Source organism: Empidonax traillii, unplaced genomic scaffold (assembly GCF_003031625.1).
Source record: "Empidonax traillii isolate 1590-97213 ecotype Southwest subspecies unplaced genomic scaffold, ASM303162v1 scaffold532:size433792, whole genome shotgun sequence".
NCBI classification, from domain to species: Eukaryota; Metazoa; Chordata; class Aves; order Passeriformes; family Tyrannidae; genus Empidonax; species Empidonax traillii.
Window position 1 is genome coordinate 298,945 of NW_020955725.1, and position 13,276 is coordinate 312,220.

At 51.0% G+C, this 13,276-nt stretch overlaps 2 protein-coding genes across 6 annotated transcripts in view; one reads left to right on the forward strand and one right to left on the reverse strand.

Annotated features, from left to right (window-relative positions):
- RCCD1 (RCC1 domain containing 1) overlaps nt 1-7,559 on the forward strand; it is an 8,794-nt gene extending 1,235 nt beyond the window's left edge. The window contains exons 3-7 of one of the 2 annotated variants that reach the window (XM_027897142.1): nt 6,096-6,217; nt 6,357-6,458; nt 6,592-6,744; nt 6,854-6,883; nt 7,087-7,559. In XM_027897142.1, coding sequence (XP_027752943.1) covers nt 6,096-6,217; nt 6,357-6,458; nt 6,592-6,744; nt 6,854-6,883; nt 7,087-7,229 — 550 coding nt within the window. In that variant the 3' untranslated portion in view covers nt 7,230-7,559. The remainder of the gene's footprint in view (nt 1-6,095; nt 6,218-6,356; nt 6,459-6,591; nt 6,745-6,853; nt 6,884-7,086) is intronic. The other variant, XM_027897144.1, reaches the window with a different exon arrangement.
- On the reverse strand, nt 7,494-12,997 carry PRC1 (protein regulator of cytokinesis 1). Of its 4 annotated transcripts, none has more exons than XM_027897139.1 (13): nt 12,869-12,997; nt 12,637-12,759; nt 12,076-12,309; nt 11,827-11,997; nt 11,466-11,615; nt 11,081-11,228; nt 10,861-10,997; nt 10,537-10,632; nt 10,275-10,421; nt 9,819-9,920; nt 9,539-9,649; nt 8,779-8,964; nt 7,494-7,719 (listed from the first exon to the last, which is right to left on the reverse strand). In XM_027897139.1, the coding sequence occupies exons 1-13, from the start codon at nt 12,956-12,958 to the stop codon at nt 7,642-7,644; spliced, it is 1,773 nt and encodes a 590-aa protein (XP_027752940.1). In that variant the 5' UTR covers nt 12,959-12,997; the 3' UTR covers nt 7,494-7,641. The 4 variants fall into 4 exon arrangements, with proteins under 4 accessions (XP_027752940.1, XP_027752942.1, XP_027752941.1 ...); XM_027897141.1 differs by having other exon boundaries at nt 8,856-8,964; nt 9,810-9,920; XM_027897140.1 differs by having other exon boundaries at nt 8,815-8,964; nt 9,810-9,920.
- Between the last annotated feature and the right edge of the window lie 279 nt (nt 12,998-13,276).

Sequence of the window (13,276 nt, forward strand, 5' to 3'; positions counted from 1 at the left end):
GGCGCTGGGAGCCGCCGGCGAGGTCTTCACCTGGGGCGGCGGCAGGTGAGCGGGGGCTGTGCGGTCACAGGGGTGCGGGAGAGGGGCGGCAGCGGGCTCGGGAGGGAAGCTGGTGGGTCACGGGTGGGGATTCAGGAACAACAGGATAAACGCTGCGCCGAGGGTATGCAGAGAGAATAATGGGGGTGCAGAATGAGTGTAGAGGATATAGGAGGGGCTTTGTGAGGTGCAGGTGAGAGGATGTCTGGATGGGGGTCACCTCAGGGACTGAGCCCCCCGTTAGCCTGCAGGCCTTAGACACACCAGTTTGCATCTCTGTAGTGTTGACTGATGAGTCAACACAGTAAAATAATCTAATTAATTACAAGCATTAATATATAATAATCTAATTAAATATACAATAATATGATATTTAATTATATATTTAATTATATATTTAATTATATAAATATTATATATAATATATTATAATTAAATATATAATAACCTAATATTAAATATATAATAATCTAATTAAATGGTAAGCAGTGAGTTCACTAATAGCCACCCTGTTCATTGCATCCTGTGTGACTCCTGGGGTCCCTGCTCTGTTACTGCTCCTCTGTTAACTCGCCACACCAACACCAGCTCTGTGTTTCTGAGCTGGAGGTTGGTTCCATCAGTCTGACAGTTCAGTGCCAGATCCTTCTGCTATAGCCTGTGGGAGAGCAGTGAACCCCTTGGGAAAAGCCTCCAGCCCTGGTGCCCCACGTCACCTGCCAGCAGCCGAACTTGGGTACATTTAACAGCCAGCGGCATTGCTCAGTTTATTCCCCCAAAGGTGTTTGTTCATTTGGGGGTTGCTTGTGGATGTGCTGCCCTAGTCAGGTTTTCCAAGGAGGCACCAGAGGGCCAGGCCCCAGGTCCCCCGTGCTCTGGATCCCCGAGTTCTGCTGGTGCTCGATAAGACCTGACCACAGAACCAGCTGTTCCTGTGTGCGGGGTGGAAGGGATGCTGTGTTCCTCTTTCTTTGCCACTTATGGAAGACAAATGTAGTACTGATTGTTATAAATTGGTATAAGAATTTAGACGACTCAATTCCAGTTAAACATTGATAAATTTATTAAGCAAGCGATAATAAAGCAAAGACAGCACTGGGTGGTCTGGGGGGCAAGTGCCCCGCCGGAGACACACACCAAAATGTAGCAAATGTCCCTTTTTATACATTTTCAAGTCCCGGGTTTTGAATGTAAATCTGCTTTGTGGTTGTGAGTGTATGGCTCGTTGTTACCTATCTTCTGGGATTCATCAAAGATGAAAGCTGTAGTTCTTATCAGTTGTAAATTCTACCTATACTGACACTTGTTTGTTTACCAGGATGTCTGTGAAACTTTTGTTTAATTACAACAAAAGTTTTTTATTCCTTTATACACATAAGATTTTATGAACAAAGTTAACCCTTCTATTACAATCCTCCCTTTTTTTTCTTTTTTTTTTTTTATAATGGTAATAATTTTATTAAAAATACATGGTCTAAATGTTAGTCTTAAAATTAATAAAATAAGAGGTTTTGTAATAGTTGAGAACAGAGTAGTTAACAAAGGTGAATAGTTAAACATAGATTCTTATTTAAAGGGCTGATGATTATTAGTTATTTTTGTGTTTGTTTTTGTTATTGGTATACTGAGTACACAACAATATAGAGAGGCCCACTTTTAAATTATTGGTGGAGACCTTGAGGAAACATAACTAAGGCTTAATTTTCTGGTTTGGTTTTGTCTCTCTTTTTTTTTTTTTTTACAGAATGTTAGTTTTTAGTTCAGTTTTATTGAGAGGCTTGTCATATACTTACGCACCCACCTTAGTACGCCTCTGCCTCCCTTGCCTACTCCGTGGCGTGGAGCAGCGAGGTATTTTGTAATCTTCTCGACAGCAGTCGTATTCTTCAGGGGTTATATGGCCTCCAAGTTTAAGATGTTTTGAAGGAAAAGAACGCACTCTCAAAGTATTATAGATAAAGTACTTCAATCATTATTGTTTGTTCTTTTTACTTTAAAGGGTAGAATAAAAATTCTTTCCTTAGGTGGCATTTTATAAAGTGCTTCCACCAATAATTTTATCGGTGTATTGATTTAAGGGTTTGGTTTGCCTTTTTCCACGCAAACTTTATAGTACAGTGTTTTATTGTGGTTTTTTTCCAGTTTTTTTTAGACATTTTTCATGTCCTTGGGATTAATAGTTAATATAATTTTTAAATTATATTCAGTACATTGACAAACTATTCATTCTTTAGGATTTAAATGGGGATGTTTTAAACAGGGTATGCCTCTAGGTATTTTATGAAGTACAGGAATATCGGTTTTTATTTTATAACAGTGGGGAGATGAATATGGGTTCCTATTATTTTAAAGATTGTCCCTGATTCGAGGGGAATTCTGTTTGGATGCCAAGGTATATAATGGGTTATTTGTAAAGTATATGGAGGAGGTATTTGGAATCACTTCTACAGCAGGGGGGGAGTGCTTTCCTAGAAATTTGGAAAGAATTGTTATTTATTCACCAGTCTTTTCCTTCTCAAGATTAATTTCAGACCGTCTGTAGTTCTTTCCGTAGTCCAGTGGTCACTTGGGAGAGGTTCTTTCATTCGGGAGGTGTGTCCATCCTCACTCTGCAGTACGGATCGTAGTCTCTGCTGTGTGCAGTTCCTGGAATGGACTCTCTCAGCAAGGGGTTAAAGATGTTTCCTTCCCAATCCCCAGGGTTTATCCTATGCATTTTGAAATTTAAGGGTGTTGTTTGGGCCCAGGTCTCCCTTTGCTTTCTTTTCAATTCTGCCACAGCCCCCTCCACTTTTACACTGAGTTGGATCAGGACACAGAGAGCAGGAATACCCCCAGGCTGGGAATAGGAGAGTACACAGGAATTAATATAATTAGTCTCAGTCACCACAGTGATCTGCCGAGAGCCAGCAGCAGACTTTAGCTCATAAATACAATTCTGTTTACTTGGGTTATCACATCGTCTCTTTTCGTTTTAACAAAATGGGTTTCAGTATAAAATAAACGCTAAAATTACTTTTTACTTTAAGGCTGTGTTTAGGAAGGAAAAAGAAAATATTTCTTTCTCTCTTTTCCCCGCAATCCATAGAAATGAAACTTGACTCAGGGCAGCTGTATCGTAGTTCTCCAACAGAGTTCCCTCCATGCTAGGAATTTGTAAAGAAATATGCCAAATAAGTTTATGGAAAAGAAATAAAAATAAAAATATATGTATTCATCATATAAATTCTAATTTTTTTTTCTATTAAGGGTATTTTAGTCAGTTCTTTAAGATATGTTTACATCTTATACAGGGTAATATAAACAGATTGGTAGTAAATAGCCTGGAAGTTACTTCATAGGGTTAGTGAGAAGAAGAAACATTTTCTTAGTGAAATTAGGGTAGATTAGGTTTGATGTAATTAATGGGTATTCAGTCCACACACATGATGTATACAAAGTCCCCTCTTTAGGTGGAAGGGAGAAGAAGTAAAGGTGATACTAACACTGAAGTCTTTGTTAAAAGTGTGGTTTTCAGTACAGAATATACATTAAAATTACTTTTGTGTACATATCTTCAGATGACAAATAATTGGGATTATTTTATGTTTGTGTGAATGTTTAAAGGCACAGACACGTAGTGAAAACAATGTTATCTTATTATTTCATACATTTATACGAACTATGATTATAATAGCTTATGATATTAACAATGGTCCTATTGCATTTTCTTTAAAAGATGAAGTTTTTGACAGTAAAATTATACCACACTTTCTTATGTTACACTGGTAAATGCAACCACAGACTTACTATATCAGAGTTTCTAATTTCAACTCAGATTTTTAATAAAAGTATTAATTAATTAATCAGTTTGAAGTCCCATCCTCTTTCCCTAGCTCTTCTGGAGAGGGGAAGCACTATTCCTCCTTTCTTTCTGACTTTCTCTTCTCAGTTCTTTCCTTCCTGCAATTCTTTCCTTCTCTCTCTATCGACTCCAACACTGTTCTTATCTTTCCCTCTTCCCAAGCCATCAAAACTAAAGCTGCAGACTTTTCCTTTCATCACAGCAGACACTGTTTCTTCAGCTCTCTTGCCCCCCTCCCTTTTCTTTTTTCAGTTTTTGACACTGTGGTCTCAATTTTGTTACGATTTTTGTTCTTAGATTTAAACTTGTTTTATGAGAAGCTTGGTAAAGTTTTCCTTTTTTGTTTCATTTACTTTAACTGATTTTTTTTTTCTCTGGCTTTGGGGAATTTTGATTATATATGTTTGATTAGTTTTAATATTTACTAGGATTTGTTATATTTTTCGTCCTGGGGTCTTAATTTAGTTTTATCAAGAGTTTGTTATGATGTTTTAGTCCCAGGAATTAAATAATAAAGTTCTTGACGCTTTTTATCTTTTTCAGCTTATTTAAATGGGTTTAGGTCTCTCTGTCTTTTTGGACAATTTCCTTTTAGATGACTTTTTCTTACAATAAGAACATTTTATAGTTTGGACTTTTGGACCAATTTGCTGAGGCATGTTCATGTATAGTTTTTGGGTTTCTTTCAGTAAGTTTTTGAGCCCTCTGTTTTGCCATTCACTCGATTTCTTTAGTTCTTTTCTAAGATTATTTTAGGCATGATTTACAAAGTGGATTTTTAGTAATATTTGATTAATTGAGGTGTTAGGATTAATGCTTAAATATTGTTGTAAATTTTTCTTCAGTTTTTTTAACCATGCCCTGGGTGTTGATTTTTTTTTTTAAATGTTTTTATGATATTTTGTTCATGGGGGCTAGTCACTTTAAGTCCCCAGATTAATGAAGTATAATAATTAGTTACGTGTTGCCAATTTAAGGCTGAGTCATGGTTCTCACTGGGAGAAACGTTGGATTGCATTTTCTCCCAGGTATAGATATTAGGTTTTAAAATTTGGTTTAACTGTTTTGTTATTCCCAAGAGGTTTTCTAATAATAAAGTTCTGACTTCTCTCGAGGTTGTCCATCTCCTCCTCCGAGTTTTAGTGCTTTCAGGATTCTCACACCTCTGATCTGACAAGGCAGTGAGATTTGCAAACAGAGGGGTGTAACGGGGGATTCAGCAGTGCTGTGGAAACACCCCCCCCCTTCAAATTCCTTCAGTTGTTGTTGATTCCTCCTATGGAAGATGAAAATGCTTCTCAAGTGTTGACCGCCAGGGCTGTCATATTGATGCTCCCCAGACCACACAGGCCAAGCTGCTCCTCTCACAGCCCCTGCCAGCTCCTCCCTGCTTCTGCCCCTGCTTCTGCTTCTGACAACTAAAGCCTCTGGTGGTCTGTCCCACTGCTCCCCAGTGACCCCTGGCTGTAACTGGGATCTGGTCCTGGGCATCGCCCTACCACTGGCACTTGGCTTTTCCCTGTTCCTGGAGTTGGCTCTTCCCTTCAGCATCTCAAGCTCTGCCAGCATGGATGGTGCTGGGAGCTGTGTCATTCCATGGCTGGCAGTGCCTGTGTCCCCACCCCACGGTTGGCAGCACGCAGGGAGACAGTTTGCTCACGCAAGGAGGATTCACACACCTTAAGGTGTGTCTCTGGATCCTGCCCTCATCTGTGCCACCATGGGAAACGCTTGTGCTGGCAGCTGGTGCCTCCCCAGGATGAGCCCAAACTTGTCCCTGGTGGGATCCCTCCTTTGCTTCGAGGCTTGGGGCCAAACTGATTGGCACTGCTGGTTGGTGGCTCAGCATGGCCCGATGAGCTCTGCAATTGAACCCCTGCTCACTGCGCTGACTCATAAAAATACCGATCAGTCTGAACTTGTCATTGCTGCACAGTGCACACTGATTGTGCGATGACACAGACTCTTGTCTCACACGTGCCGTGCCTGCTGCAGCTCGCCAAGCTGCAGGGTATGGGGGCACCCTCCTTCCTTGCCCTGACCTGAGCTCTGTGCCTCTGCTGCACCCCCCTGGCATTGGGTGGTCCTGGGAGGCTGGGTCTGTGTCAGTGGAAGCAGGAAGGGCTTGGGGAGTGTGGGCAGGAGGCACGAGGGCTGGAGGCAGTGGCATATGGGGGTATCTGTCTGTCTGTCCCTGTGTGTGTCCCTGCAGGCACGGGCAGCTCGGCCACGGGATGCTGGAGTCGGAGCCGCAGCCACGGCTGGTGGAGGCGCTGGCCGGGGTGCCCATGTGGGCAGTGGCAGCTGGCGGGTGGCATTCGGCCAGCGTCAGTGGTGAGGAGCTGGGCCTGGCGTGGGAGGTCAGGACACTGGTGGCCTGGTGGGACCTGGCCCAGGGGTGGGGAGTGGGGTGCACCCAGCACTGCTGCTAAGGGCTGAGCTCTGCCTGATGCATTTCCCCTTCACCCTGCAGAGGCAGGAGACCTGTACATGTGGGGCTGGAACGAGTCAGGGCAGCTGGCTCTGCCCTCCAAAGCACTGGTAGAAGAGCAGGCTCAGGATAATGTGGGCACAGGTGGGTGCTGCTGGCTGGGCTGGGGGCAAGGGGTCTCTGCACAGCTGAGTGCAGGGCCAGTGCAGTTCAAGGCTGCAGGAAATGCCAGTGGTGCCCAGTCACTCCTGGGACCTGAGAGTCAGCTCTTCTACAGGGAATGCCAAGCTGGTGCCCCACGGCGAGCAGTCGGCTGCCAAAGACACCTCATTCATCTCCATCCAGGCATTCCCAGCGCTGCTGGATCTGCCACAGGACCTGGAGGTCAGTGGGGTGAGCTGCGGGTCCCGACACACAGCTGTTGTCACACGTGAGTGCCTGGTGGGGGGCAGGGGGCAGCACCCCTCAGGGGGGGAGAGAGGGGCTTAGGGTTGCAGGGGCTCATCAGGCACTGGCTGATGGTCCTGTTCTGCTTGCAGGAGGTGGAGAGCTCTACACCTGGGGCTGGGGTAAGTGACACCTCGTCTTTGGGACCTTACAACCCCCACAGGAGCAGTTTCTGGTTCCTGTTCCTTCACCCTTGGCTCTTTTATCACTGTGAGGGTCCCATTTGTGCCAGGGGGCTCTCGTGTTCCCTCTCCCCAAAAATGTCCAGGAGTCATCACCCTGTGAGGCCCCAGGGCCACATTGTGTCGCAACTGTGTGTCTGCAGGTAAATACGGACAGCTGGGACACGGGGACATCACCAGCTCTGACCAGGCACGCCGGGTTGAGCACCTGGTGGCTGAGGGGCTGCGGGCAGAGGAGGTGGTGTGTGGGCCCTGGACCACCTATGTCCGTGTGTTGGAGCTGTGAGGGCCCCAGAGCCCCCCCTGCCCCACCATGGCCCCTGCCATGAGGAGGATGAGGGTGAGCTTTGCTCTGTAGGACCAGCCCCAAGACCATCTGGGACATGGATTGAGGCTGCAGGCCCTGAGGGTGGCTCCTGCTTGGCTCACACTCCTGGAGCCGCACGAGATTTTGGGGTGTCGAATTTTCCCCTCACCCAATCCCATTCCTTCCCCCCATTTCTTCTCCTCCTGCTCACCACAGGCACCACCCCAACAGACTTGGAGTTGGGGACTGTACAGGGACTTTATTCACAACATCTGGAAAAATTTTTTAAATAAAAGCAAATTTCTCAAAGGGGGATCTGGAGATGGGTTATTCTGGAGTGGGTGACGTTGCGGAGCCACTGGAGAGTTGGCTCCTGCTGGGTGTGGGGGTCTCAGCACGAAGCATTGGTGGTGGTCGAGTTGAGGACGCGGGAGGTGCTTTCAGAGCTGGAAGCCTTTGAAAGTTCGCGCTGTGGGAACAAGAAAGGGAGATGAAGGGAGGGGCAGCAAGGTCAGGGTTGCTGCTTCAAAGGTCAGTAGGGACACAGGGAGGGGGTTGGGGAGGGCAGCCCAAGCTGCTAAGGGGAGATAGAATACTAACTAATAATAGAAATATATAACCTGTAGCCAATGAACATTAATGCCTTTGCTAAAATGCATATATAGTAAAAAGTTTTGATAGTTGGGTGCTTGATTTGTAGGAACCTCCACCTTGCACCCTGCTCCGAATAAATAATGTCTCCTTTTTAAACCTCTTTGTCCATGTTTTAGAGACCTCCTAAAATCTGCAGCATCAGTAGGAGAAGGGAACAGGAACAGTTGTGTTCAGCTGCTGGAGGAAGGGAACTCGTGTCAGGAATGTGCTTCCATCACAGACCAGCCCCAGCCCTGCCCAAGGCTGGGTGCCAGCCTGGGAACACAGCCTGGAGCACAGAACCCTTCAGCCTAGTCCCAGGGCACACAGCGTGCCCCAACACCAGCTCAGCTGCCACAGGGAAGAGATTGGGGCAGTCCACTGTCACACAGAGGTAAAACTCAGGCTCAGCCCATCCTGACAAAAGGACAGAGGCTGCCAAGGGCCCCCCAGCCCTAGAGAGGAAAGCCCCATCCCCTGGCAGAGAGCTGGGGCAGCCCCTCCGCAGGCTCTGCTCACCTCACCACTCCCAGAGACTAGTGGAAAAGGTGGAACTGAAGCAGGATCCCCTTACGGGCTCAACAAGCAGAGCTGGGCCTTGGGCTCTGTCCCCACACAGGGGTGTCAAGCCCAGACTGTCCCCTGTGCTGGTGTCTGTCCCCAGAGGCTGCTCAGGGCCTGTGTGTCACGAGCAGCGTGAGGCCTCCACCACCAAACCGCAGTTAAAGTTCTCCATGTGGAGCCACAGGCACGGGCAGGAACAGCCACCCTGTGTGGGGACATGGGGGGCTGCGCAGGGACATCGGGGGGATGTGGCCCTGGGGGTGCTCGGGGCAGGGGGAGCGTCTGTCCTGTGCCACCTGGGGAGGGGGTGGGGTTAGAAGAGGTGAATTACCACAAACTCAGAATAGGTGCTGGCAACAGAACTAACGCTGTGGTTACGCTGGGCAGGGGCTGTGGGGGTGCACCCACCGCTCAGGGTGGTTCCTTCCAGCTGGGACACGTTCTCCTTGTTCCACTGCCTCAGCCTGGGTCGGGTGGGCTTCGCTGCCGTGCGGCTGGGGGTCCGGGCACGGCCAAACTGCAGGAGGAGGCAACAGTTACAGGATGCAGGAACAGAACAGAGGCAGGAGAGCTGTGACAGCTTCAGTGCCTGTCCCTCTGTGGGGCCAGAGCAGTGTCAGGCTCTGGGTGCCCTCCGGGGTCTGGGGCTGAATTCTGGTCTCAGAAACATATAGCATAGAGTTACAGAATCCTGGAAATGATTTGGGTGGGAAGGGACCTTAAAAAGCCCATCTTGTTCCACCCCAATGCCAGTGGCAGGGATGCCACCCGTTAGACTAGGGTGCTCAGGCCCTGTCTAGCAGTACAACCATGTTTGGAAGGTCCCCTGAGCTGCACGCTCAGCACCAAGGAACAGGGGTACACTAGAAATCTGGCCAGAGAAAGATTTCTTGCCACCCTCCTCCCCCCTCAGGTCCCAGAAACACCCCACCAGGATGGCAGCAGCCTCATGGAGCAGGCTGCAGACAATCAGGAGCTTCAGCCGCCCAGGAACTTGGCAGGGGAAGCAGTGAAGCACAGGGTGACAGCAGGCAGAGCTACACCACCCCAGCTCGCCCATCCCAGCCCTGGGCACCCCCAAGGCACCCCACCTTCTTCCCAGAGGGCGGCAGCCGAGACGTGGGCGAGTGGGAGATGGTTCCCCCAAAGGCTGAGCGAACAGTGCTGTTGGGGGTGGTGCTGGCGATGGAGGTGCCGTGGAACTGAGGAGAAAGCAGAGCACACGTTACATGGGGACACCTCCCTGCAGAGCCACAGCACCCTGACCCCTCCTGCAGGGCCAAGGCCAGGCTCCAGCTCAGGGGGAGCTCAGCTCCGGGCAGGGCCCTGGCCCAGCTGCACTGCTCCACAGGGACATTTTACCTTCCTTACTTTGGCAGGTGTGTGGGGGCTGAGGACACGCCGTTTGATGGGGGTCCGTGGGGTGCTGCCATACAGCATCTCCGTTTCTATCTGCCGGCTCTTCTTCAGGTGCTGTGGGAGACATGTGCACTTACACGCCTGAACACCGTGGAGCTGGTGCACCTCTGTGCCACTGCCAGTGGGCAGTGCCCTGCCAGTAGCCCGGCAAGGCCACACAGCAGGCGTTTCATCTAAGATTTATAGATATCCAGAGCCAAGTGGCACCTCTGGCACAGCTAGGGCCAAGAAAGGAGCTCAGCACACACAGACACAATACCAGTGGGCATCTGTCCCACTACCTGCTGCTTCCAGGCTGGGATGGAGCAGGCAGAACCCAGGGCAGCAGCTGTGGGGCACTGGGGCCCACCAGACATTCCCAGGCTGGCATTCCCAGGCAGGAGCCAGCATGGTCAGCTCCACACTCACCCGCTCTTGCTTCTCCTTCTCCTTCTCCAGTCGGTACAGCTGCCACTGCTCTGACACGTATTCCATGAACTGCTGCCCCTTAACCAGGAAAGGCCCCTTGAACTCCTGCTCCCAGGCTTGGACCTTTCTCTCCAGCTCCTCCTGCAGCTGATCAGGACGTGAGGTCAGTGTAGGGACTGACCAAACGTGGGTGTCCCCATGCTCAGGGAGTCTTTCTTCTTGGTCAGTGGGACCACAGCTCCTTCCCCAAGGTTAGACCTACCCTGGACAGCGTCTTCTGCAGCTTTGCTCTCTGCTTCTCTTCCTTAAGCAGGTTCCCCCCACGGTTGGTGAAGCGGCTGGGGTCAGTTGCTTTTCTCTGGTACAGAAGAGGGGTCAGAAGATACTTAAACACACCACCCAGCTCCCCCCACCCCCGGGGAGCCAGCCTTGCACAAACACCCCAGTGCTCAAGACAGCCCCTCAACCCCACACTGGCCCCCCATGCCTCCCCTGTGCCTCCCTGCTCCTTCCCAGAGCACTCAGCCCCTGGGGAGCAGAGGTGTGTGCTGCCCCATGACCCAGCATGCTCCTGCCCAGATAATACCTCCAGCTCCAGGAAGAGCTTCCAGTTCTCCTCCCATTTCTGAACCGTGTCAAACAGATCTTTGTGTTCTTCATAGTAGCTCTTTATCTTGCCCACCTCGTGATCATGCAGCTCGAGCAGGGTCTCTGTGTAATCGTCTGGAAGGGCACAAGAGCCTGGTCAGGGGGCAGTTGGGACCCCTGGGCCCCTCCCCCCAGCTGCCTGGCCCGCCAGCACCCACCATCATAGAAGGGGCTGAAGCCTTCCCTCTGCTCCTGGCTGTAGAAACATTTGTCCCAGTAGTCAACCAGTTCTGCCCGGATCGCCTGGATCACAGATTTCATGTTCTGCAGCTTCAGCTCCTCCAGGTGATCCACTTCCAACTGCAACTGCTCCCAGGATCAGAGAACAGGTCAGGGAGAAAAAGAAAAGGCAGAACAGGATTCATCTTCTGCACAAGCCACTTTCTAGGATGAGGCAGCTGCCAGAAACAACCCCCACCTTCTCCTGCTATGAGGGCAGGATTTGGCCCACTCCCTTCACCACTGACTGAGCAAACAGGAACATGAGAGCCCCAGGAGCTGCTGCCCCCAGCCCTCCTGCCTTGGGCATAGCAGGGTCCTTACAGCTCTCCTGGTTTTGGCTCTGGACCCATCCACGTGCACGGCCGAGGTCTCTCTCTCCTCCTGTGGGATCTGTAGCCTCTCCCAGAGTGCAACAATCCTGGAGCGCAGCTCCGCGCACACGGCCTCGTTCAGAGCCCGCCGGGCTTCCAGCTGCAGGGACGGGGAGCAGAGGGTCAGTGCAGCCCTTGGCTCTGCTACACCCGCAAAGCCACGCACTCAGCACCCAGGATCTCCTCAAACCCCCAAAAGGATGTTCTGACACACAGCCTTGCCCAAGACCCAGCAGTCACTCTTGCATTGTGATGGCAGCTGCTGTCAGGACCCACAGCAGCCCCAAATGCTGCCTCGGTGTGTGGCGTACCTGCTGCAGCAGGTTCTGGAGGGCCACGATGTTGTCCTTGGACAGGCAGAACTCCTCCTCGTTCTCGCACACCACGTCCCGCTCGAAGCTGGTGTCTGGGGTGTGGTCCAGCTCCTCCATGAGCAGGATGATCTGGCGCTTGTTGCTGACAAACTCTTCCCACCTTTGCTCCTGGAGGTGAGGGGCAGCGTCAGGAATCAGTGGGCCCCTCGTGGGTCCTTCGGCAACCTCCTCAGTCTCCCCGCTCACCTTCAGGGTGTTGAGGGAGGCCACGTGGCGCCGGTAGCAGTCCAGGTCCTCCAGGCTGGGCACGGCAGTGCTGTCAATGTTGAACAGGGCTGTGCACAAGATGTCACACAGGTCCCGGTCCTGTTCCTGCAAGGCCTTCAGCTCCTGCTTCCGGTCCTGCTTCTGCCTCTGCAGCTCCTCCACACGCATGCGCAGATTCTTCTCCATCTGCAGGATGGTACTTTCCTCCTCTGTCTGCAAGAGATCAGAAATCAGCTCTGCTCCACACCTCTCCCACACGCGGTTCATGTTTTGGGAGTTTAAATGAAGTCCAGGGGTACAAGGCCTAGGTCTGGGCAAGATGTTCCCCAGGAAGTTGCAAACAGAACAGCAATACACAAAACGAGGTGACGGAGAACACCTCACCACCCCTTCTCAACACCTGGCCTGTAAGGAGCCACAAAGCCCTCGGCTCTACCAAGCACTGAGTTTTGAACAGGCAATTGCCTTGTGAGCTCTGGCCTCTTGATAAACCTAGGCAGGGCAGCAGCAAGATCCCAGCAGTGAAAAGCAACACCTCACCTCAAAGGGGCCCAGCTGGAGCTCATTGCACAGGGTGTCCAGCTCCTTCCGGCACATGGCAATGCTCTTCAGGAGACGCTCCTTCAGGTTCTGCTCCTCTGCCACCATCATGTCCAGCAGACTCTGTAGCACAGGTGTGGTTCAAGGCAGGGTGTGAGGATGGAGAGCCGGCAGAGCAGCAGGACCACCGCTGCAGACCCACTGCTGGGGCTGAGTGAAGGACGCCCCTCACCTTGATGTGCTGCTTGACGACGTCGGTGCGCTCCAGGCGCTGCTCCTCGGGAATGCCGATCTCCTCCCAGATGTCCCGCAGCGCCGCCATGGCCCGGTTCAGGCAGGACGCGGCCTCGGCCGCCAGGACCTCGCTGGGGGCACCGCGGGCGTCACGGCCAAGGGCGGGCTCCGGGTCGAGCGTTCCCACAGCCGCCGCCTCCCGTCCCGCCCTGCCCCCAGCCACGGTTCCCGGTATCCCCGTTCCCTGTCTCCCCCGCGTTCCTGGCAGCCCCCCGATACCTGTCCCCCCGTTCCCGGTACCCCCCCGATCCCTGTCCCCACGTTCCCGGTATCCCCCGTTCCCGATATCCCTCCGTTCCCTGTCTCCCGCCCCGTTCCCGATATTCTTCCGTTCCCTGTCTCCCCC